General features: G+C 33.6%; 3 protein-coding genes across 3 annotated transcripts; 1 reads left to right on the top strand and 2 right to left on the bottom strand.

Annotated features, from left to right (window-relative positions):
• The first annotated feature begins 1,734 nt into the window (after window positions 1-1,734).
• Window positions 1,735-7,298, top strand: LOC105787478 (uncharacterized). Its single transcript, XM_012613887.2, has 15 exons — window positions 1,735-2,379; window positions 2,639-2,736; window positions 2,829-2,929; window positions 3,032-3,110; window positions 3,248-3,308; window positions 4,133-4,179; window positions 4,255-4,347; window positions 4,455-4,545; window positions 4,830-4,878; window positions 5,419-5,535; window positions 5,767-5,914; window positions 6,236-6,328; window positions 6,449-6,517; window positions 6,863-6,905; window positions 6,993-7,298. Exons 1-15 carry the CDS (start codon window positions 2,322-2,324, stop codon window positions 7,091-7,093), a joined length of 1,248 nt encoding a protein of 415 aa, XP_012469341.1. The 5' UTR covers window positions 1,735-2,321; the 3' UTR covers window positions 7,094-7,298.
• Window positions 7,299-7,810: 512 nt separating this feature from the next.
• LOC105787485 (uncharacterized) lies at window positions 7,811-11,567 on the bottom strand. Its single transcript, XM_012613899.2, has 6 exons — window positions 11,386-11,567; window positions 11,233-11,303; window positions 9,453-9,501; window positions 9,256-9,362; window positions 8,403-8,485; window positions 7,811-8,286 (listed from the first exon to the last, which is right to left on the bottom strand). Exons 1-6 carry the CDS (start codon window positions 11,432-11,434, stop codon window positions 8,022-8,024), a joined length of 624 nt encoding a protein of 207 aa, XP_012469353.1. The 5' UTR covers window positions 11,435-11,567; the 3' UTR covers window positions 7,811-8,021.
• Window positions 11,568-18,400: 6,833 nt separating this feature from the next.
• Window positions 18,401-23,701, bottom strand: LOC105787514 (aminoaldehyde dehydrogenase 1, peroxisomal). Its single transcript, XM_012613938.2, has 15 exons — window positions 23,521-23,701; window positions 23,225-23,367; window positions 22,707-22,787; window positions 22,479-22,627; window positions 21,958-22,050; window positions 21,714-21,837; window positions 21,535-21,600; window positions 21,360-21,426; window positions 21,134-21,210; window positions 20,229-20,342; window positions 19,828-19,905; window positions 19,602-19,753; window positions 19,441-19,501; window positions 19,166-19,272; window positions 18,401-18,767 (listed from the first exon to the last, which is right to left on the bottom strand). The coding sequence occupies exons 1-15, from the start codon at window positions 23,627-23,629 to the stop codon at window positions 18,677-18,679; spliced, it is 1,512 nt and encodes a 503-aa protein (XP_012469392.1). The 5' UTR covers window positions 23,630-23,701; the 3' UTR covers window positions 18,401-18,676.
• Between the last annotated feature and the right edge of the window lie 1,269 nt (window positions 23,702-24,970).

Raw genomic sequence — 24,970 nt, 5'->3', positions numbered from 1 at the left:
TTTAAAACATTGTTGTTCCAGGGGAAAGGTAGTATCAATGGAAGATTCACTCATGAAAAGTTACGATTACAGTAAAATTACTACAAAGCTTTTAATTATTTAGTTAAGTTGTATTAAGGAGATTTTGATACTCAATTACAGAAAATTCCATATTAGAGTTTTATAATGCAATGATATCTTTAATTCATTGTTTTTGTTTGGAAAATGATTCTAATCAATCCATGTCTCGTGTCATCTAGCATTGAATCAAGTGGCTCTAATGATCGGAGAAAGAAAGTAGGAAAGATAAAGAAACAAGTTCATATTAGAGGTGGAGAAGGTGAAAGAGAACATAGGGTGGATTTAAATTAACTGGTTCTAATGAATTGACTTAAGGGATTTTAAATGTCAGACATACTAATGGAGAAAGGGAGCATAGTATTTAGCAATTAGGTATGTAGCCATAAAGGAGCAGATGTTGGTGATCCATGTAGAGGTAGCTATCAAGAAATATTGGTAAGTGAAAATGGCCACTAAGGATGAAGGAGCTTAGTGCATCAACATTAGATCGAGACAATTCATAGGTTTTTTAAATTAAGACGGTCTAAATTCTTTGTAAATTGGTGCAACTAGGTTATGATCAAATCCTTAGAGAATGAAAATAAATGTAACATCCATGAAATTAGCGGAATACATAAAGAAAGTGAAAACTCTTCAAAAGATCAAAGATGAACTTTGGTGAAGAGTGGCTATTAGAAATTTGAGGGAAAAAGGTGCGATCGTTGTTTAACAAAAGTAAAAAGAAAAAAAAAATTACACCAATAAGTCTTTTATTGATTTCAATATTAAAATTGTAGAAGAACTTTATGCAAAAACGTGGAGGAGGCATAATGGTCAACAAGCTCTTTGGATTATCCACAAATGTTGATGATAATAATTATAAACGAATTGATTTATCTTGAAATCAAGGATATATGAAATGGTGTTTTTAGGTTTGTGCATAATTCTTTTTTAAAAAACTAATGTTTTGGGGTTTATTGAACATTAAGACGGTAAAGAGTGAAACTAAATTAAATACTTCATGAAGACGGTTCTTTCTTCTATTCATCTTTACTTAACAGGGACACAAGTTTAGGTTTATGGCTGGCTTTTATTAAAAGAACAGTGGGTGTGAAAATTTGTTGAAATTGTATGGCTTTTATGCATGTATTTTATGGGATTGGTTAGAAAAAATTGGGATGAGATATTAGAACTTAAAAACCTTATTCAAGGGCAATGGTAATGGTCACTGTATATGCATGGTATGATACTATTAAATACAAAACTCAACAATCATTTGGTCGAAGAGGGAAAAGGATGTAGAACATGTTCTACCCTAACTTCAATGAATTTATTTGTGATGGGAAATTCGTGAATTTATTAATAAAAGGGAGATTGTTATTTCCTATTGTACTAATCTTTAGATTTAAGTGTAGAAGCAGTGAGAAAATTTCATTTTAGCTTTACATCTATTTTTCACTTTTTTAATTTTCGAATTTGTCAATCTTCTTTTTTTTTGGTTAAATCACTCAAAATGAAGTTAATTTTCCATTTATTCTAAAGTGATTTGATAAAGTATTTAAGATTAAGTCTTAAAATGAAGTTAACTCTTTATGTTTAAAAATGTATGAATTTGATGATATATGTTTTTTGATGAAACAAAAATTATAAAGGAGAGATGAAGCATATTTCGGTAATAGCTTCTAAGCTGGTTATAGATAGTCTTTTTATCATCATAGTCAACAAACACAACATACATACACGCCACGGAAACAGATATATGGATTTGTTTTCATTTTCATTTTCATAAGCTTTTCAGTACCAGAAAATGTCTTAAGCTTGTCAAAGCGCAAAAGGCTAGGAAACTTCCTTCCTTTGCCCTTTTAGTTTTATATATATCGATCTGTTTTCATTCTCATTTTTATATTTTTAGCTTACTTATCGTAAGCGAGTGGTCTCAGCTTTGTCTTCACATATCCCAAATTCTACCCTTTTATCCGACACTTTACTGGATCTTCAAGAAAATTGCTTCCCTTTTTTTTACATTATCGTATCTCTCAACATTCAGCTCTTTCTTTCCTTTTTCTAACTTTTTAAGGTTCAAACATTTCAGTCACTGCTACTCCTTGCTTATCTGGTTGTTAGCGGATTACTGAACTTTCATCGAAATTGTTCATCCGGATCATGTGTTGGGTGTGAATTTGTTTTGTTAGTGAGCTTTTCAGGAAAGGGTAGTCTTAGTTTTGTTATATAAGGGCAATTGCTGTTATTGGAGATCTGGGTTTTCTTTTATTGATTTGAAGATGGGGATATCAGATGAGAAAGTGGTTGCTGTGATCATGGTGGGTGGACCCACGAAAGGTATGGCCTTGATCTTACGGTGAAATTTGTCATCTTCAATGTTATGCCTTGCTTGTTTACAATTCCGTTTCGGATTATTTGGATCGGATATGGAGTTTTGTATGCAGCGAATGATGTGATCTTGTCTTTCTTTCTTTTCGTTTATGTTCAGACTTTGATGTCAAATTGAATCTTTTTCTTTCTCAATTATTTGCTGGGGATCTTCGACTGAGAATTGTAATGCAATTTTTAAAATTCCCTTTGAATTTGCGGATTGCAGGCACTCGGTTTCGTCCATTGTCATTGAACATTCCAAAGCCTTTGTTTCCTTTGGCTGGACAACCTATGGTTCATCACCCCATTTCTGCTTGTAAAAGGGTACAATGTTGGATCTATACTAACAGAATATGAAAAATGCTCTTTTGGTTTATAGTTTCTGGTGTGTATTAAGATTAATATCTCTTCTGTAGATTCCAAATCTAGCACAGATCTATCTAGTCGGTTTCTATGAAGAGCGTGAATTCGCTATGTATGTCTCATCAATCTCTACTGAGCTAAGAGTTCCAGTCAGGTAAATCCTTGCTTTAAATTTATACATTCTCATGAGGGGATTGATATGTCTTTATGGTTGCTTCATCTTAGAGTTAATCCTTTTTGTTCTTGCTGTTATTAGATACTTAAGGGAAGACAAACCACATGGTTCAGCTGGTGGGCTTTACAACTTCAGAGATCTGATCATGGAAGATAATCCGGTTTATATCCTAACCTATTTCCTTCATAGAGGCATATCTTTCATAGAGAAAAATACACAGGCTGTAATCTGCCTTGTTTGTCCATATTTACTTTACTTTGACAAAGTTATATGTGTTGTGTGCTTTTGTTTTTGCAGTCTCATATCTTCTTGCTGAATTGTGATGTTTGCTGCAGTTTTCCACTCCCAGAAATGCTTGGTAATCTTCTTCACAATGTTTGAACCCTGTAATGTATCAATCTTAATTTTCTGAATATAGTTTCTTGCTGCTATCATGCTATGTAGTGTGTTCTGCGTTGCAAAAACTCTAGTGTCAATCTTTTAGGACTAATGGCTAGTTTAGCATTGCTTTTGAAAAGGTTGCTATTACTGTCAAAAAGTGCTTTTGAGAAATAAAATATTCATCTTAGGCATGATGTTGTAAGGTAAAAAAAAAATGCATTTAAATGATGTTCAAATTCATTAATATTATGATATTTCAGTAAAAATATTAAAAAAGGAATTTGTTGTAACTCATTATTAATATTTTGATATATGAAATTGAAATATAATTTTTAAATACTTTTAAGTGATTAATATTGACTATTTATAAAATTTAATTTGAATATATAAACTATATTTTAAATATTAATGTATAACCATTACAAATACAAATATATAATGTTATATATTTGAAATAAATTTCAAATGGGAAATAATTGTATACCCAATATAAATATTACACAAGATACATTGGATTATAAATAAGGCTTAAAATTGTCATTTAACTCCAAAAGTGCTTTTTTTCCTAACTTAAAAGCTATAAATTTTGGCTTTTGTGTTGGGTTCAAAAGCACTTTTGGCCTCAAAAGCTATTTATTTAGCATTGCTTATGGCTCCGAAAGTGCTTTTGAAAAGCAATGGCGTACAAAGCCTAACTGCAATTAGCAGTGGCGCGGATAAAATTACTGCAAAGTTTATTTATGTTTATTTTGTCTTCCTTGAAGATTAATTCTTCCTTTTACCTGTTTTTTGCCTTCGTAGAGGCTCACAAAAGATATGGTGGTATGGGAACTATCCTAGTAATCAAGGTTGGTTGTCGTGGTGTGATATTTTAAGACTTGTATTTTCTTTTGTCATTTGGCCTTATTCCCCTCTATTTGCAGGTTTCAGCTGAATCAGCCAGTGAGTTTGGGGAGTTGGTAGCAGATCCCATCACCAATGAACTGTTACATTATACAGAGAAACCTGAAACTTTCGTATGTGCAGTATCAGAGATTCAACTACAATTTGGAATATTCTCTATTTATTGTTACTTTGATTGAATTTAATGGATGCTCTGCTCCAATTACTTGCCATCATGCAGGTAAGTGACCGAATCAACTGTGGTGTCTATGTGTTTACACCAGATATTTTTACTGCTATCCAAGGTGTTTCCTCTCAACGGAAAGACAGAGGTCAGTAATAAACAATCTTTAAATTGTGCTTCTAATTTCAAAGTAGCTATGGCTATGTACTCATTGGAAACATAAACTGGATTCACTGGCATCTTTCTTTTTCTTTCTCTTTTCTTTCTTTGTGAATTATTTCGAAGGTTAGTGTTTTTTTTCCCTTTTGAAGCTATGCCATTTTTCCGCATCCTTATCAGTAGAAATTTTTTCTTTGCTCAGATCCCCATTATATCTGAATATCATTAATCTTGATTGTACTAAAATCTCAATTCATGTTTTGCCATCTCTAGCCAATCTGAGACGTCTTTCCAGCTTTGAAGCCCTCCAGTCTGCTACAAGGTATGTCTGTTCTGTTCTTGATTTTACAGCATTACAGCATACTAGGTGCATACTTCATTCGCTTCTCTTTCTGTCATTATGAATCACACAAGTAAATATTCACTTAGTTTATTTCAATTCTTCTCTATCTCCATTCAAATCAACCTATGCTGATGAAGTTATGATATGTGGCATGCCATCTTTTTTACATTTTCCATGTATTCTACCTCAACAATCTTGCTGTTGACACAAAATTCTAATAATAGATTAATGATGTTTAATTTTTTTTTCAAAGCCATTGAAACATCCATTTGATCATTTGGCATTTTTTTGAGGGGGGCGGGGGGCTATACAACAATAGTTTACACTCACTTCTTTAGTTAGATGGTGCTGGAATCTAAATGAAACTAAACCGCACACTTATATTCCTCAGGCTGTTTCAACCCATATTTTGATTTTTAGTACTGGTTGTGCCTTTCTTTGGCGTTCTTTTATATAGAGAAATATTTGTCTTTATGTTGGAAACTCAACATGAATCCTAATAAGAGCTCCTATTACCAGGAATCCTCCGTCAGATTTTGTAAGGTTGGATCAAGACATCCTTACCCCTTTTGCTGGGAAGAAGAAGTTGTATACATATGAGACCATGGATTTCTGGGAACAAATCAAAACACCGGGGTAAGCCAAACTGTGGTATGGTGCAATTTGTTTCAGTAGCTTCCGCCTCGTTTTTCTTCCCCTTCTTCATTTTACCCCCTAGTTTTTGTATTATTTTTTTAATGAAAACACAGAAACCAACATTAAAATAAAAAAATCAAACAAAATCCAAGTGAATGCGTAATAAAATGAACAAGCCAAGCATAACTTCCCCTTCGACTAACCCTGATTTTTCCATGTTTACATCTGCAGAAAGTCCTTAAAGTGTTCTGGCCTGTATCTTGCACAATTTCGGTTCACCTCTCCCAATCTTTTGGCTAGTGGGGATGGTACAAAAAGTGCCACCATTATTGGCGATGTTTATATTCATCCATCAGCAAAAGTACATCCAAGTGCCAAGGTAACATCTTTTTCATTGCGTTTTAATCATGATGTATGATGGAGAGTAGAGTGCTGCTGTTCTAGGTAATTTGCCTATTAAAGTGTTCATTTGTTTAATGGACTGTTTTAAGTGGGTGATAAAGTATATGTTACCGACACTTATATGCTATTTGCCACATTCCCTAAATGCTTTTCAAAAATAATATTAGCACCCACAGAGATTAGAAAACTATTTCCCTCCCATGTTTGTGCTACTCCTTACGTTATATGAGCATTCTTTTTCTTTTCTGTTGCCTGCATCATCCATGGGATTGATTGCTAGTGCTACATGGTTAAACAGATCGGTCCCAATGTCTCAATATCTGCTAATGCGCGTATAGGAGCAGGTGTAAGGCTCATTAGCTGTATCATTCTTGATGGCGTTGAAATCATGGTATGCAACCGAATTCAATGTTTTCAAATTGCTTTAAAAACATTGACTGAGGTTCCCTTGAATCTGACACATGATTGATTTGCTTTGTCCAGATTGATGACTCATTTATTTTGTTTTCAGGAAAATGCTGTTGTTTTTCATGCAATTGTAGGGTGGAAGTCTTCTATCGGGAAATGGTCCCGTGTTCAGGCAAGTTTAACTTATGGTTATTTTTACATGATATTGATGACTAAAAGCTATGTTATATAGACTTTTTTTACAAGTGTTCAACATATGTGTCTAATACATATTCGGATGTGGGTTTGAGGTATGATCGGAGAAACTTAAAAAATTGAGCATATCCTTTCTGGATTCAAAGCTATATTCAACACTCACTCCCGAGTCTAGGTAACCTAGGCTGAATGTTCTTCAGACTGATGATGAATACCAGCCTCCATAAATTTCCTCTCAAGATTGTCTCCTGCCGAATGACTCTTTCTTGCTCTTCTACCTGCCATTTTTACGCTAAATTCAAATCGACTCAACTCATTGCAGGCTGAAGGAGACTACAAAGCAAAACTCGGAATCACAATTCTTGGTACTTTGCAAACATTGCCTTTTGTTTTATTTTTCCATTTCCTTTACGTAAGACAACCTGTTAATCATATTCGCATATCTGTTACAGGAGAAGCAGTGACTGTTGAAGATGAAGTCGTGGTCACCAATAGCATTGTTCTTCCGCACAAGACGTTAAACGTCAGTGTTCAAGACGAAATACTATTATGATATTTGTATCCGCTCCCGTTTGTCGCCTCTAGGCTCCCTCCTATTTCGCTGCCCCTTTATCTACCCTAGTTGTGATGTAATGGTTGCTACTGTGCATTTTGTGAACTACGGAAATCAGTAGTATTTCTTAATTTTTACTCGTATGTATATTGAGATTCTCAAATTAGAATAAAATTCAACCGATGTTTTATTTGGTATCCTTTAATCCGACTCTTATTTGGGATTCATAATTGTTTCTCTTACATGCTGTGCTGAGCGTGGGGTCAATTCTGCGACCCACCTTGGATGGAAGTTTTATATAGTCAAAATAATAGGAAATATTTTTATTTAAATTTAATTATTAAATTATATAAATAAGATTCGATTCCCTTATACTTACTAAAATATTAATGGTATAAAAAATTATAGATACCTAAAATTACTTTAGTTAATCAGACTTTTTGGCTGACCTCAAAGATACAAGGAAAAAGAACTTGCAGTCCTCCTCTACGTATATGCTACTTCTATGAGAATTCCATTCATTTTAAAATGAAATCTTAAAATAATAATAAAACATACATAATTTACAGTAGATGAAATTTAAACTTTAACTTGACAATACTAGAGAACCTTTAAAAGAACATGCTCATTGTTGTTATATTTATTTTAATAGTATGATTATATTTGATCTATTTTATAATTTACCATGTCAGTATTTTTAACATACCAAACTCAATATAACGCAAGAAATAGTAGTATACATGATACAGGTTCCACATTATACTATTTTATAAGATGCCATATTGAAAATTTTCTTAAAATACCTAAAGGTCAAATACGATATTAAACCTACTACAAAATGTGAGCGTTTGTTATGGGGGGAGAAAAACAAAAACAAAGTCATGTTCATGTTCATGTAGATTACAAGTCAAATGCATGTATATATCAGTCAATCATCATCATCATCATCATCATCATCATCAGAACTTGCATAGGCTAAGCCTAATAAGGATTTGGTAGACTTTTCCACCTTATTCTGCTTTTCTGCTGTATTTGATTCCGAAACACAATGCCCAATCTTCTTCTCAAGGTTGGACTCCTGCCCCTGAGATTGTAAATTGGATTGATTCCCCTCAGGCTCAGAGCTCGAGGGGGATGAAATTTTGGGCCGTTTCGGTTTAACTTCCACAACTTTTTTCAGCAAATCTTGCTGTCTGCAAAACAAAGAAGTTAACAGAAAATGGTAAATTAAAATAATAACAACATAACAGTGTCCAGAAATATAAATATAACTATAAATATTTTATAAGTGAGAGAGAGAGAGAGAAACCTGATTCCACTCTTTGGCTTGGGTTCAACTCGAAGGGGAAGAGGAAAGGATGCAGGTGAGGAATCTGCTAAACTTGCAGCTTTGTGTCAAGTGGTTAAGAAAAAGTGAGCACCAATATAAAACATGTACTAGGTAGACAAAACTATACAGTATTCAAGATCAACTTTGTGTGATATGAAACAACTCGTCAAGTAATCTAATGCAACTGAGAAAACAAAGTGGGAACTGATGCTAGAATTCTAAGACATGCAACATAGAAAGTTAAACTTCTACTGATAACGATGTTGATGTTACAACAGTTCACTTGAGGAATCAACAATTTCTTCCTCCTCTTTCAAAGTAGTAATTGCAAATAGAAAACAAGAAACTCAAATGAACACAAATTCAAGAAAAAGGCGATTACTTTCCACTGACGAATCAGCTGCTAGGTTTGCAACAAAATCAAAGCAAACCGGAGTAGCAATGAACAATTGGACTCTGCTCAACCTAAACTGCGTGATCTAACACAAGAGAAACACCATAACAAACAAAATAACTTTCATTTTCTTTAACAATCATGAGCTCTTCGCGAATAAAAGTTACAGTGATGAACCTACATATTTCAGCACATAATACTTTAAACAAAATCATGCTCATCCTATGTCTTTTACCAAGTGGCATAAAATGTTGTAAGAAGCAAACACAAAGCAGGCAACCAGCAAGAACAATGACAGAAATATAATAAAAATGTGGCAAGAAACCAATGCATTAAAAGCACGTGGCAGTGAATTCAATTAATTATTTGCCAAATAAAAGCTCAAAATCTACATGGCATGGGGAGCAAGAGTCACAAAAAATGTTCAAAATAGGATATCTTAAATGCAGCAAATGCCCGTTTCTCGGTACGGCGCAGGAGGCGTTCAGCATCCTCCTCTGCTTCCATCTGCTCCTTGAGATAGAGTAAATCATCACTGTCCAAAGCTGCATAAATAATACATAATAATATATAGATTTATCAAAAGAAAAATCTATTGGGGTCTCAAGATGTAGGGACAGATATAGAAGAGCTACCGCCTCGCCCATGTAGGTAGCCTCCACGTTCTCCAGCAACCTCTTGCATCTGCTTGTATCAAAAGCCCAATGGGAGAAGCCAAGATCCCTGCCAGGGCATGTTATCAGAAAACTACGCAAATTTGTATTTATAGCAAGAAATTGATGCCAGCCAGATTTATTTCAACAAGTAAATTATTAAAATTATAGCAAACATCATCATTCCTTCCACTTCTAGTCCTAGAACTGTCAAAGATATATTATATCTTACTAGCTCTTCATTTCCTTTCAAGTACTAGCATCTACCACACATTCGACAGCTATGAGCTTACAGATTTAAACCTCATAATATAGGGCAGAACTTAGAAAAAATTAAAATGCCCTTAATACATAGTCATATCCAATACTCACCCAAGTCCAGATCACACAAGGCATAATATGCCATGGTACATCTAAATGATCTAGAAAAACTTGCAAGCACACTCTTGTACCTTCAAACAAATATCTAATTGAACCTTGAACTTTAGATGATAGAACTGGCATTAGCAGCAAAGGAAAATTGAGATAATTGAAATGATTAAAGGAATTAGCATTATCGTACATATTAAGGCTATGCTTGTTTTACATTTGGAAAACAAAACCCTTTTCTCTGTAACAGTATGAATTTTGTTCTCTGGATGAAACTATTGACAATACTTTCCATTGTTTGCCATCTTTGAAACACTTTATCGGTAATCGAAACCCTAACCCTCTACATCAAAACCCACAAACTACCATAAGATTATCAAGTGCTCAAATTTGTAGAAACCTGTTAAAGCTACCTGAATCATTCCTTTTTATCATCAATAAATTTTCACCATCACCATAGCCAAGTTAGGCAAAATTTCTGAACAAATTAATCAAAGCTTATAAAATATCAAAAAATTAGATGCTAACCAAAAAAAGAAGTCCAAACCAATGAGAAATGGAGCAGCAATTAATGAAAATAGAAATAGAAAATGGTTGACAGTGGTTGAGGAATGAAAAGATGGGTTGTGACTTATTGAGCTTGGCAGCCACAAAATACCACAACAAGGGATTCAGAGCTATATGGAAAATTAAGGAAAGAGAGTAATGTCGGAGGCGAAGAGGGAAGAAGAGAACATGGAAAATGAAGGCAGGTCGTAGACATAGCAAAGGAGTATGAGAAAAAGGAAAGGGCTGTTGTAGGCAGCTAAAAACAGCGGTGTTGGTGGATAGTTGGTAATGAGAGGGTCCGTGTGGTGAGTGTCAGGGAAATATGGGTCTTTGATGACTAACAAGAGATTAGGTTTTCTTCTCTCCTTCCAAAATTATCTCGTGGATTAAAAAGAAGAATATTTCACCAATCTATTAGGTAGACCATTTAAATTTCGGCCATAAAAACCAGAAACTGAGATAAATGGATTTCCCAAAGTCATTTTCAGCAAAACAAATGGCAATCTCATAATCTATTGATTTGGTTGAATGCTCTCTAGGATGTATGTATAAGAACAAAGAAACGAGACAGTGAATTGATAATGGTTTCTGTCATATGAATGATGTTACGTAATAGATAACACCAGCCATTGTGTCCCATTGGACAACAAGAGCTCTTTCACTGAAATGGTAAGGGATTCTAGAAACTGCAGATTCCATTAAAACAATCGATATCCAAAAGAAACCATAAGAGAAGGTCCAAAGCGTGCGGGCGGGTTCGCATAACACAATTCCCATAAAACCAAGGAAAAATAATAATAAAATTCAGGAGGAAGGAAAAAGATGGGAGAGGCGACGCTCTAACCTTGGCAACCATACGCTGGAAAGCAATATCTTCATCGTCCAGTTTGTCCTTTCCTTTGCCCCACCTTTTATCTGCAATTAAGATTTTTAATCAGTAGAAAGAACAAAGAACAAATCGGGAACCTACGATTCAAGTTTCGATTTTCATACTTGCCTTTGGGGTCGCTCAGATTGGTGTACTCACGAACTTCTCTCCCTGCCATATCTCAAGAACACAGCAAAACAGCAAATCAAGAAGAGAAACTTGGGATTTTTATTCCAAAACCTAACTGGGAAATTTTTGTCTTGGGGGATTAAATTAAATCCAAGTACACGACACTAGCGTCGAACACAAACCAAACGTCCCTTCTTTGCATCCCGTCTTTCGGGTGCTTGACCCAAGTGCCGCAGATTCGATTGGGCTTAGACCGATAAGGGCCCTTACAGGCTATATCACTAAAGTTAGGCCTTACTTCTCATTGTCATTTCGATCCAAAACGCAACGTAAACATAATCCCGGATTACTTTTTAAGGCTTAACGATTAAAAAAGCTTTTAATGTGAGAGTGTTGGCTAAGGAAATTTGATGAGAAGATGATGATAATGCTACGGACATGTTTGGTTTCTTCCTAAGTTTTTTTTTTTTCAGTTCGAGTAATGCAGGCGAAAATGGGTTTGGGGGGTGGGTAACCGGGTTGGGTTGGGAAATTTTTTATTTTAGGGTCTGTTTGATTGGCAGTAAAATGTTTTCCGTAAAATGATTTCTGGAAAATTTTTTACTTTTCTGTAAAATGACTTACTAGAAAATATTTTCTGGTGTTTGATTGAATCTGTGTAAAATATTTTCATTGTTTGATGATTTCCAAAATATTTTCCTAAAAGTTGTTTTTACATATATTAATATATATTAATAAATTTTATATTTTAAATTATTTTTACATATATTGCAATGATTTATTTATAATAATACTCAATAATAAGCTACAATATTGATCATTATAAATTGAAAAATATTATCCACAATGAGTACTAGTAAGAATATTGAATAATTATAAATTGCTTGAAACCATAATGAGTACTAGAAATAATGTTATCCAAATACATAATTAGTAGTACACTACATAGTAACAACATTGTCCAAGTGCATAATATTACACCACATAAAAGTATCAATATCTTCAACCCTGAGAAAATTTTTGAAGCCAAATTTTTCTATGCTTCTTACTTTTAACTAAAAACATTTTGGCCTCTGATTCATGACTCCCTAGATAATCACACACAGAACACAAGAATTCATCATCAAATCCTTCTTCCCGCATTGACATCACTTGTTCAGAAGTCATCTTTGTCTTGTCGGCAGTAAATTGTTTCAAAGCATTAGCAATTTCGCCAAGTTGCTCACCCACAAATTTAATTTGTTCATTAACGAGACTTTCTTGACCACTTTTTCTTTTACGTTTGGATGTGCCAGATGAAGATACATTTGTTCTTACCTCTTCAGCCTCTTCATTGTCGCAGATCTACGTGCATTGAATCTTCATTACCATCATCTAAATCTATGTCAAGAAATGTTCGCAAAACTCCCATTGCCATATCTTTGCCAACAACCACAACCATTTCATCATAATGATCAATGCTTTTATTCAAAATGGTTCATACTTCTTGTGTGCCTGTTGGATATTATACACAATTAGAATAACAAGTAAAAACAATTGAAATATACTTAACATATATATACATATATTACCATCATCATTGCATCGTATGTCGCTCTATCACATGTGATCATTTTCATGTTATCATCCCATCCAAAACCACTTTCACCTCGAATTTTGCATATAATCGCCATTGGTTTTTATCGTCCTCAAATGATTTTCCACGTGCTTCAGATCGCATTGGACTTGGAATCTTTCGAAATGGCGCTTAAACTCGATTAATAGAAACCGATTTGAAAGTATTAGAAGGCTTATTTCCTTTCGAGCCTCCTCTCGCTAGAATTTCAAGGAAAACATGTTCCATCGGTTTTGTCCACGAATTGCTTGGAGGTCCCTTCTTTGTTGCCCTTACCCATTCTACATTAAATAATTGTCATTGTCAATAATTTCAATATCCAACAAGCTTAAAACATAATAATCAATTCAATATCCAACAATGTTAAAACATAATCAATATCTAACAAATTCAAGACATATATCAAAATCCAACAATCTAAAATTTTAATATCATTATCCAACCAACAATTACAAAAAAAAATAACATCACTAAAACATACATAACATAGAAACAATAACCCTAAGCCCTAAATCTACCTAATATTTCTAGCCATATAATCAGTCCACATAGTTTGTGCAATCTCATCTCTCTTAGCGACCATTCTCTTGCTTCTTCTCTTTCTTCTCGCTCCGTGAGAGTTTGTATTATCGAATCAAACTCGGACTCTCGTATAATCCTTGATTAATTAAATCACTAGGATCAACTCCCATTATATGATTATGAATGATACAACAAGCCAAAACTATATCTACTTGAGTTTGAAAATTCCAAAATGGTTCAAAGATCTAATACACGAAACCGCTTTCTTCAAAATCCCAAAAACACGCTCAACAAAGGATTCGTAATGATGAATGTCGAAGATTAAAGAGTTCCTTTGCATTTTCAGCCCTTCAAAGAAGAAACTCTTTTAAATGATATCGACACCACGATATGGGGTAATACATCCAATTCGGATGCCATATCCAAGATCGAAGAAGATAATATTTACCTACAATTTTACAATACGTAATTAATATCGATAAACTATGAGCTTCTCGAACTATTTGTGATAAATATTACCTTCGAATTCTTAATCCTCTTGGCGTGAAAGTGCATCACTTAAAATACGAGAATCATGTGCACTACCTTCCCAACCAGCTAGAACATAGGCAAATTTCAAATCAAATGTAATGGCGACCAATACATTTTGTGTCGTCCCCCTTTACTGCCATTTAAATCTTCCTTGCATGCTAAGTGGAACGGATGCACGAATATGAGTTCCATCTAATGCTCCAATACAATCTTTAAAATAAGGATAAAACCTTGGATTGTTTCTAATTTCACTAGGAGTTGACTCATCAGGTAATCTAATAACTAGTCTATACAATTTCAAAATAGCTCTCAATACAACCCTAAAGTAATGGTGAACTGTCTGAATTGATCTATAATATCTAGATCCAATCACTCGAAACCTTACATTATGACCAATTATATATAAAAATATAACTACTTGCTCCCTAATATCGACAGATTTAGACGATTGTAACAAATTATTCGTACTAAGAATATCACATAAATTAAAAAAGGTGATCGGTCTCATCCTTATTATATCAATGCAATGCTGGTCACCACTATATAAAATACTATTAATATAGTTTTCTCTTTCATAATCTCGATTCACACAAGGGCGAGAAGCAATTTCCTTCCAAATTTCTAATTTTTTAATCCAAAGAGCCCCAAAAGCTAAAACTGAAGCCACGACTCCGGCAATTGCCATTTGATGTTGATTACGATCCATCTACACAAAATAATGCCACACAAATATGTTTTAACTACTACAAAAGATGCAAGATTTTCATAAGATCACATAAAGTTACAATGACTAAAAAAGTGCATACATACATATCAAGCTAATTATAATTGCCCAATAATAATTTTTTGAAAGTAGCACTTAAAATATATTGATCATAGTTAATACAATACTTCAATTGGTGCAAGAGTTTGTTATATATTATTAGGTTATCTTTCATGTAAAAATATAAAATATTTTATTATTTAAGTTATCATGACTTAAAATATATTGATCATAGTTAATAATATGTTTTTATAAAGTTACCATGACGTAAAATATATTGATCATGTATTTATAAAGAGTTTTAAATTATAATATGTTTCATGTATTTAAAGAGTTTTAAATATATTACCCACATGATTAGAAAAAGCGCATGAAGATGAAAGTTACAACTCTTTTGATCACAAGAACCCTTATGGAATGGAAAAGAAAATTAAATATATAGGATGTTGAGCAGGAAAAAAAGAAGAAGACCAAATTGTCACCAATCATGAATTACCCACATAATAGAATCAAACATAAACAGTTAAAACCAGTTCTGAACAGCAAGACAAACAGTTCTGGTTTTTGGAGGCAAAAGGAGGTGGGATGGGGGTTGAGCAAACACCTTGGGCAAATATGGGGACAAGTTACACTTTAAAACATCTTGGTTTAAGTGTTTTAGTCGTCCGGTGTCCTTAAACTTGGGCAATGTATTCAATGTTTCTTTTATGAGGCACTCATTCAAGCAAAGGCTAAATTTGCGACCATCAAATCAAGAATTCACCGCCTAAGAGACCATCAAAATCAAATCTCAAGAGCAGATAACATTCAGTTTAGATAATGGAATAGTAAATGAGTGCCTCATAAATAGCACAAAGAATCTATCAAAATATATTCATTTCTTGCAGTTGAGAAAAACTAGAAACAAAATCAACACCACCTTTAGTAAAGAAAACCGATTGATAAGAATCCAATAATATCAAGAACCATCTTTATCAAAAAAAGCACTTCAAGTTTACATCATTAAGCATTTCAAGTAATTCAAAGAATTCCAACATTTTAAAAGCCAATGAACATTTTACATTTACTCCTATTAACTAATAAAACAAGACAATAAATTGCAACAATCTGATAATCATGACCATCCAACTAAAGCACCTTTAAAAGCTACAAATGCAGAACAAGTTTCAACATTTTTTAAGCTTCCAAGTTGATTGAATAGCCAGAAATTTAAGAACAAATCAAGGTTCTTTAGTTAATCAATTCAGCGTGATTGTATTGTAAAAACAAAATAGATATCTACAATGTATATTCAAATTTGGACTTCATTTAAAAAAAGAAAAAAAAGGAGGCTTTTATTGAGCTTGACCATGATAAGGCCATGTAAATGCAAATACAAGTGTTGGAAAAAAGGTGAGTAAATGAACTGGCTGGAGCCAGCATGCACATGGACCCCCTTTTATTCATCACCCCACCCTCCCAAGGTCAATCCATTCCCACCTCTTTTCTAACTTGCTTATTTTTGTCACCTCCTTATTTATTTCTACTTCTATCTCCTTCAATATTTTCAACATGGCAGTTGCTGACTTTTGACCATCTATAATGTATGATAAAATAAGACTGATATTCTTCAAGTTAAAAAATGTATTCTTTTTTATAAGAATGTAAATGAGACATTGATCTCAGCCAAAATATTCATACTTTTCTCCTTCCTTAAAGCAGCTTAAAAGATTTGTAAAACACAAACTATTGGTGGCCTAACACCTCCATCACCTTCAAACGTCATTGCCTCTTTTTATCTTTTACTTCTCTCACTTACAACTTTGGTTAAACAAAAAAGGTTGTGGATTTTTTAGATCCAACTGCGGGGTGTCGGCGGTAGGAAGAGGCAAGAGTAGCCATAGTTTTGTAGTTTATACTTTAGATGAGGTTTAGTGTTTTCTTTAACAATCATCACTAAATTTATATGATTGAAGAAGGAAAGAAAACTGCCAAAGAATCTAAATTCCAAATGCCGGTTCTAAATCGACCAAGTTGGAGGTCAAGAGAACTTACAGATGAAACTTAGCAAACATTGCAGAAGCTATATAGCATACGCATGCATGATGGGGTGCTAAAGTATCCAAATTACCCATTTTCCAGTTAACCCAGAAACCGATTTGCGTAAAACATTTGCGTAAAACTACCCATTTGCGTAAACCCTTAACAATCAAAATGAAATTACAAAATAACTGAAATAAAAACTCAATCAAAGAAACAAAAAAAAAAGATCAAGAAAGTAGAGGAGGAAAAACAACAGAGAAAAGGAGGAAAGGCACACCCAAGAAAAAATCACGATGAACAAAAATAATACACAGAGAAAAGGAGAACAGAACCTGTTGATAACCCAAGAAGAAGAAGCACACCGATGAGGAGGAGAGGCTGACGTTGATGGACGGAGAGGAAATGAGAGGTTGAAGCTGTGTTTTCCGGAAAATGTCTTGCGGAAAAAAATCTGTAAGACATTTTACGCAAAGAAGGGCTCGATTTTCCCGTGTTTTGAAGTTGCTTTTCCGGAAAATCAATTCCTTTGGTCAATCAAACACCGTAAAAGAGGGAAAATGTTTTCCGAAAAATGAAATACGCCAATCAAACAGACCCTTAGTTTTTTTTGGGTGGAATTTGTTAATACCTTTAATTATTGTGTTTAATTTTAAAATTGATAGAGATTAAATTGTTCCAATTTTTTTTATTGAAGCTAATTTGCTCAATTTCAAAATTGATAACGGCTAGGTAAGTCTTTTACGAAAGCTATAGATTTTGTTACCAAAGATAACCGTGGTAACTTTTTAGTATTTAATTTAGATTTTAAAATTATTTGATAAAAGTCCGTAATCAACTAATAATATTAACAATTAACTTTCATCAAATCAACCTTAAAATCAAAATTCAATCACATCCATCAAATTGTATTTGACAAACTAAATGCAAAATTAAATAAATTTGCAATTAACACTAAATTTATTCTATTAATAAAATTATAAAAAATTAATTTAATAATATTAGCAATTAACTTTTATAAAATCAATCCTAAAACCTAAATTAAAAACTAAAAAGTTATCATTACCTTTTAATACCAAAATATATATTTTTTGTCAAATAAATTGAACCAAAAATAACACAAACACCACATTAAAAAAATCAAACTTGAATACCAAATAATAAACTAAACCGCAATTTTATAGTTAATTATTTTGATTGGTTAATAAATTATGAACTAATCTTTTATATCATAAACATTAATTAAATATTAGCACGCATCATTATTATATATACACATTTTTATTTAGAAATTTGATGAATTAATTATTTAAATATATAAAATCTTTGAATCCTTTAATTTATAAATTTTTACTTTTTAAAATAAAGATAAATTTATTTTTATATGAAATGATTTTAAAATGTATAAATTATTTTATTTTTAAAACATTTTCAATATTATTTCTTAGCAATATTTTAAATATATATTTAATATTTCTATCGATTTAAACATATATTTTAATATCTTTCACGTGAGTTAAAACTAATTATAAGAAAAATTACTAAGTTCTATGCATAAGCACATATTTTAATACATAAAACTAAGCCATTCATCTGATAGATCACAAACCATAATACATTCATACATGTATATGTATGTAAATGTAAATATTGAAAAAAAAGGTACAGTAGACTTGATGCATAGATGTTGGAGTCTCTCATATTTGAGTTCTATGAACGATAATCCTGCCTTCTCATTAATCACTTCACTACATGCCAATCCTCTCATAAAATACTAACTCTTTAATGGATCTTACCTTATGTCCTCGATGGTTTATTTATTCGAACAGCCCCCAATACTCTCACAGCTTTGATGGCGAGCGATACCACCCCCATGGTTCATCAGAGACATACTGCGTGACCTGCTTCACACTCAAGTAATTGTCGAGACCCCTGTAGAAAAACCAACCAGTTCTTAGAAAGAGTCCCTATTTTCTTTTGACTGAGGAAATTAAAACATCAGTTTCGTGCAAGGTTTTCAAAATTGGACCGATGATCAAACCGGTCAGAACACCAGTTCCCAATCCGGCTGATCTGTCCGATTCAATTGAATAGATTCTTAAAAAATCATAAAAATTTAAAAAATAATAATAAAACAGAAAAAACCGATTCAACCGGTCAAACCCCTTATGCAGGACTGGTACCCAGGCTGATCTGGTCCAGTTTTCAAAACAATGGTTTTGTGATGCAAGGAGCACTTATGTGCTTAGCATTTATAACAATGAAACCGTAAGAGGACAACTAATAAGATGACACTGTTATAATATAATTTGGATAGTCGGAGTGCGTACCATTCCCCGAGTTCACGCCCAAAGCCACTGCGTTTATTGCCTCCCCATGGAGCTTGACAGAAGCATGGCTGTGAACAATTGACCCACACAATTCCAGCTTGGAGATTCTGCAAAACAGGAGGGGGAGAAATCACTAATAAATAGTTTACAACATGAAAACTAATTTTCACTCTAATTTTTCACTTTTTTTTTTTCTCATTTTCTATTCTATCAAGCACACCCTTAAGGTGCATAATAGCTAAAAGCTTCAACTACCGACTATAAACAACTCTCACCTTGCTTACACGATCACATCTTTCCAGGTCATTTGATATCACGGCAGCACCCAAACCATAACTGGAAATTAAAAAGTATTTAGAAATCAGAGACATTTTATGGTATTAACCAGACAAAATAGCAATTCACTGCACTTCAACACGAGAATTCGGCAACTTACTGGGTGTCATTTGCCAGTTCAAGGGCTTCCTCTTCTGTACTAAATGTCTTGACACAAAGAACAGGTCCAAAAACTTCTTCTCTCCAGATTTGCATGGAAGTTGTCACATCAGTTATTATAGTTGGTTCAACAAAAAATCCCTTCTTTAAATGCTGTCAAATAGTTCTCAAATATGAGAAGTTTAGACAGATAAACAGTGTTAATAACAAGCAGCAGCAGCAAATACCTCAGGACGAACTCCACCACTCAAAATGGTAGCACCTTCACTCTTAGCAGTTGAGATGAATTTCAATACTTTCTCATACTGCAACCAATGAAATAAAATTTGAGCAACTACTGATCGTGAAAATATAGGTATTAACATGTCTAACAATCCACTCATTTAGTAACATTTCCGAATCACCCATATTTACAAATTCACTATCTATATCTCACCCCAATACCTATCAAGAGAATCATAGACACTGAAGAACGTAAAATACCAACGTGGATTTAACAAAAAGCATTAATGAGACAAAAGGAACAAGGGTGGAATTGTTTAACATCTCTGACTGGTACTGCTTCCCATTCCAATAGAAGAAAAGGAAGAAGGCAAAATTATACATATTGCTCAAACAGAACCCTTACCTGTCCTCCACTAACAACGGGGCCAAGCCTGCATCCTTCTTCAAAGGGATCAGAAATCTTAATGTTTTTAGTCCATTTCACAAGCCTGTCCAGAAATTCTCTCACAATGTTTTCCTGAGACATTTGAACATTGCAGTTTCACAGTGAGAAGAGGGGACCAAGAAGGAAAAGGAACTAGGATAGACTTCTGATTAAATAAAATGCTATCGTACATCTGTTATATGAGATTTCAGCTGCCAGGGCATAAAAATAAGCTTGCTTTATCTATTGAACAGAAACGAGTTATATTTACAGCTCTTGCTCACTACATCAGGAATGAGAAATAATGTCTTCCAAAAATAACTACAAAGAGCCCCAAAAAATTTCAGCACAATATTCCAATTGATATGATGTTTAAGCCCATAGCACCAAATTTACAGAAGAGCAGTGGGCAATAAAGAGGTACGTTCACATGGCAACACTGTTTGCTTAAGCAAATAAATTGTGATAAAACATGTAAGGAGGTGAAAGGTGCATAAAGTTCTGATTACAGCTCTTAGTGATCTTTCTGAATTAATAGTAATCAGTTGAACAGCAAAATGATGATAGATCTGGCTGGGTCACTGTATTTGATTTCCATTTTTCAAGTGCTTCCCTGAAATAGTATGTCCAGTCTGGTCGCTGACCTCACGTTAGGCTTTTGACATTTGAGATTGGGGTCCAAGGGAAGTTAATTTGCATGGTTATTTAATTTCCAAACAAGATACACTAAGGAGCCCCTCTAGGTTATATGGTGTATACAACCTTGTTTCCGATCATACAACTACTCCCCTTCCAAGTATTGAACCAAAAGTAAATATGGCATTATGAAAACATATTTCAGAACCGTATAAAGAAAGAACTAACAATATCATCAAGCAACTTACGTGTACAATAAGACGGGATGTTGCACTGCAAATCTGTCCATTTGTCCAGAAGCAACCAAATGCAGTCCATTCAGCAGCTATTGAATCAAAAAGAATTTTATTAAACTTTATAAACATGAAGTCAGGGAAAAAAACCATCATGCTGTACGGTTTTTGTAATATGATAGGTTTCAGAATCCAACTGTACGGAAACATATGCTTAAACTGTAATTCAGATGGCACTAACCTTTGTCAAGGTCAACATCCTCAAACACAATAATTGGGCTTTTCCCACCAAGCTCTAAAGAAACAGGCTGACAAAGAAAGCACATAAGTATTTGTGCACAGAAGGAAATAAAGTGATTATGACCACAAAATGGGAGAAAAGGAAAAACATTTTTGTTTCCAGAACTTTAATATACCTTCACCATTTGAGCAGCTGCTGCCATTATCTTGCTCCCTGTTGCACTGCTTCCAGTAAAGGCAATCTGCTTAAAACCAAGTATTAAAATTTATCCAAAATTGATATTTATCTTATAATAGTCAATAACTGAAATCAGAAAGTCATAGAAAAGCATCAATGGAATGAAAACAATTGAACCTTGTCAACATCTGGATGAGATGCCAAAGGAGCGCCAGCTTCAGGGCCCAGCCCAGTCAGAATGTTCAGGACACCAGGAGGAAGACCGACCTCCCTACACACTTCAGCCAGCTCCAAGCAGGTGCTGGAAAGTAAAAATGCATACATAATTAGCAGCATTGTTGGTTCCAAATGAAAAATATAAACAAATGCTCTCAAGTTCTTATATAACAGACAAATTACTGCAACTAAGTTAAGAATGTACATAGATGCCAACTCCGAAGGCTTCAGTATTGCAGCACAACCAGCAGCCAAGGAAGGAGCTACTTTCCATGTAGCCATCAATAGTGGGTAATTCCTTCAAAAAAGCAGAAACACAACAATATGAAAAAGCCATTATTAAGTGTCTTCAAGTCAGCACCGATGTATGAGTAGAATGAATTGATATGCAGCCTTATAACAAAAAAAATGCGACAATCAAGCCTGTAAGAGTAACTAATTTAACTTGCAACTAGCACAACAGTTTTGCAATTACCTTAAAAGCTAAAATTAATACAGGGGCCTAGTTTCATGTAATGCTCATGCATATGTATGATGCACCAAAAAAGTAAAAGATAAGTCCCATGCACAAAAATTAGCTTTCATAAATTGGACAAGAAAACCGAAGAATTGAACAAGGATAATGATAAAATCTGTACTTTTACTGGTGAAACTGAGCAGAGCAGCATAACAACATTTAGAAATAGTTATACTCCAATTGCACAAAGAACAATAAAATAAAAGTACCATGGAGTAATCAATCCAACAACCCCAATTGGTTCCTTAAGCACATAACTCTTAAATGTCTCCATAGGAAGAGAGACAGGAGCCTTTTGCTTTGCATCTAAGCCTTCAGCAAGGTCTGCATAGTACTCAAAACATCCAGCAACATCTTCCTGAATGAAATGAATTGAACGGGTAAGAAAATACACTAAATACTGAATCATAAAACTTTCATCAGTGTGACGAGCATACAATGTCCCAAACTGCTTCATCAAGAGGTTTCCCACAATCAATTGCTTCAAGCTTAGCCAACTCAGTTTTTCTCTCTGTTACCTGGATCACTCAAATAAACACAAGACATCAAATCAAGCAATACAGCCAATTCAAAGATCAGCATATTCTTCAATTCATTCAGAATCAGAAAGGGCAAGAAGTTAGGAGATCCCAAGGGAACCATTACAAGGCTATGGATTGGAGGAAATAAGACACAAACAAGTAGATTGAAGGCTTCTCTTATTTCAGTTTCATATAGCCAGATATGCCTCAACCGCCTGGATGGCTTAGTTCAACAGGCAACCTACAAATAGACTCAGCATATGGGATCACAATATGAAATTATTGATAATATTGAGCCCCTAAGCCCTCATATTAAGGGACCACGTTCTCAGCAAGTTCAAAAAGCTAAATAACAAGATGAAATCATAAAACGAATGCAAATAGTCTAGACTCTAGACAATCCTACACAACTAGTAAGTTCACGGCATGTTTACCTTAGCAGCGATGGCACGTAAATACTTGGCACGGGCAGAGCCAGGAGCGGTAGCCCAATCCTTGCCTTTGTTTCTAGAAAGAGCTCTCCGAGCAGCCGCCACCGCAAGCTCCACGTCTTCAGCTGTAGCTGCTGGAATGTTACCTGGAAAAAAAAACGCATCAAACCTCAAATTTTCAATAATTTCTAAAACATTATCCACTAAACACCACGGAATAAACTTATTAAACCACTAATCAAGAAAACTAGAAAGATCGATCCAAAACATAAAAAAGATGCAAAAGATAAAGAGTTCACCGATGATCTCTTCAGTAGCAGGATTGATGATTGGGAGTCGCTTCTTGAGAATGGGCTCTCTCCACTCGCCATCGATGAATAATTGTCGACTCGGAACTTGGACCGCCATATTAACTCAGTTATTTTAGTTTCACTTCCAATCTCAAACTTAAAAGCTTTCTGGTTTATAATGAAGTTGATCGCTGTTTCTGGGTTTATAAACCTGATCCGGTCTCCATCTAAATTGTTGGGTAATAATAATAATAAGGTTAAAATATGCCCTACATCCTTGTACTTTTCACAAATTAGTAATTTAGTATTGTACTTTTATTTTCAAGAATTTAATTTCCTATTTTTCGATTTCAAGATTTAATTGTTAACACTATTAATTTTTATTAAACTTTTGATGTGACATTTTAAAATAAAAAATACTCACTTGGTAATAATGTAACTTAACAAATGGCGTCATAATCAACTCTGAATTTAACAAAATAATTTTAACAGTGTTAACAATTAAACCTCAATTTTGAAATTTGAAAATAAATGAACTAAATTTCTAGAAATAAAAGTATAGGGATAATTTTCAAATTTACAAAGAGTTTAGGGCTTATGACATATTTAACCTAATAATATTTTTTGTTTTATTTTATTTTTGGCTTAATCCACAAATCGATACTTAAACTATATAGTTTTTCCATCTTGGTACCTAAACTCTTTTTTTGGTCATAAATGATACTTAAACTACTCTTTTGTTTCCAAGTTGGTACCTACATTAGTCCCGTGGTTATTCAAACCATTAAATATATTTTAAAAGGGTTAACCCACATATTAGTATCTAAAGTATACCCTTTTTCTCAAGTTGGCACTTAATTTTTTTGGAACAAGTGGTACTTAAATTATTCATCTATTACCCATTTTACACCAAAATATTTTATTCCTTAAAAGAATTTCAACCAATAATAAATCATCAATTCATATAAACTTAAAAAATATTTTTAATTCTTTTATTTTACATTGTTTCTCTCTTAATTTTTTCATTTTCTTCTTTCTCTGTTTTCTTTCTTCTTCCTTTATAATGTTTAATAATATTAGTAATACTTGAAATTTGCCCTCGAGAACGAGACGCTGATAATTAATTATGTTTTCGAACTTCATAACCTACTTGCTCGACCTGATGGAATCGAAAAAGTTATTTCATTGATCAAAACCAGTGTTTTCATAATCGAACCAATCAGGGTATTGATTTGAGGATAGGAGTTGAACCGATTAACCTGCGAATCGATACAGACGATTGAACCAAGCCAAAAAAAACCCAATTGAACTGATTTTCTCTAATTTTTTAAATATTTCCATTTTTATGTTTTTTTAATAATTTATTTGATCGAATTTAATGAACTGGTCCAATTAAGAATTGGTAACTTAATTGGTTCGACTATCAATCTAGTAAAATATATATATAAAAGAGAAAATA

Source organism: Gossypium raimondii, chromosome 7, assembly GCF_025698545.1.
Source record: "Gossypium raimondii isolate GPD5lz chromosome 7, ASM2569854v1, whole genome shotgun sequence".
NCBI classification, from domain to species: Eukaryota; Viridiplantae; Streptophyta; class Magnoliopsida; order Malvales; family Malvaceae; genus Gossypium; species Gossypium raimondii.
Note: the sequence above shows the minus strand (reverse complement) of the source record. Positions and strands in the feature narration are given on the sequence as shown.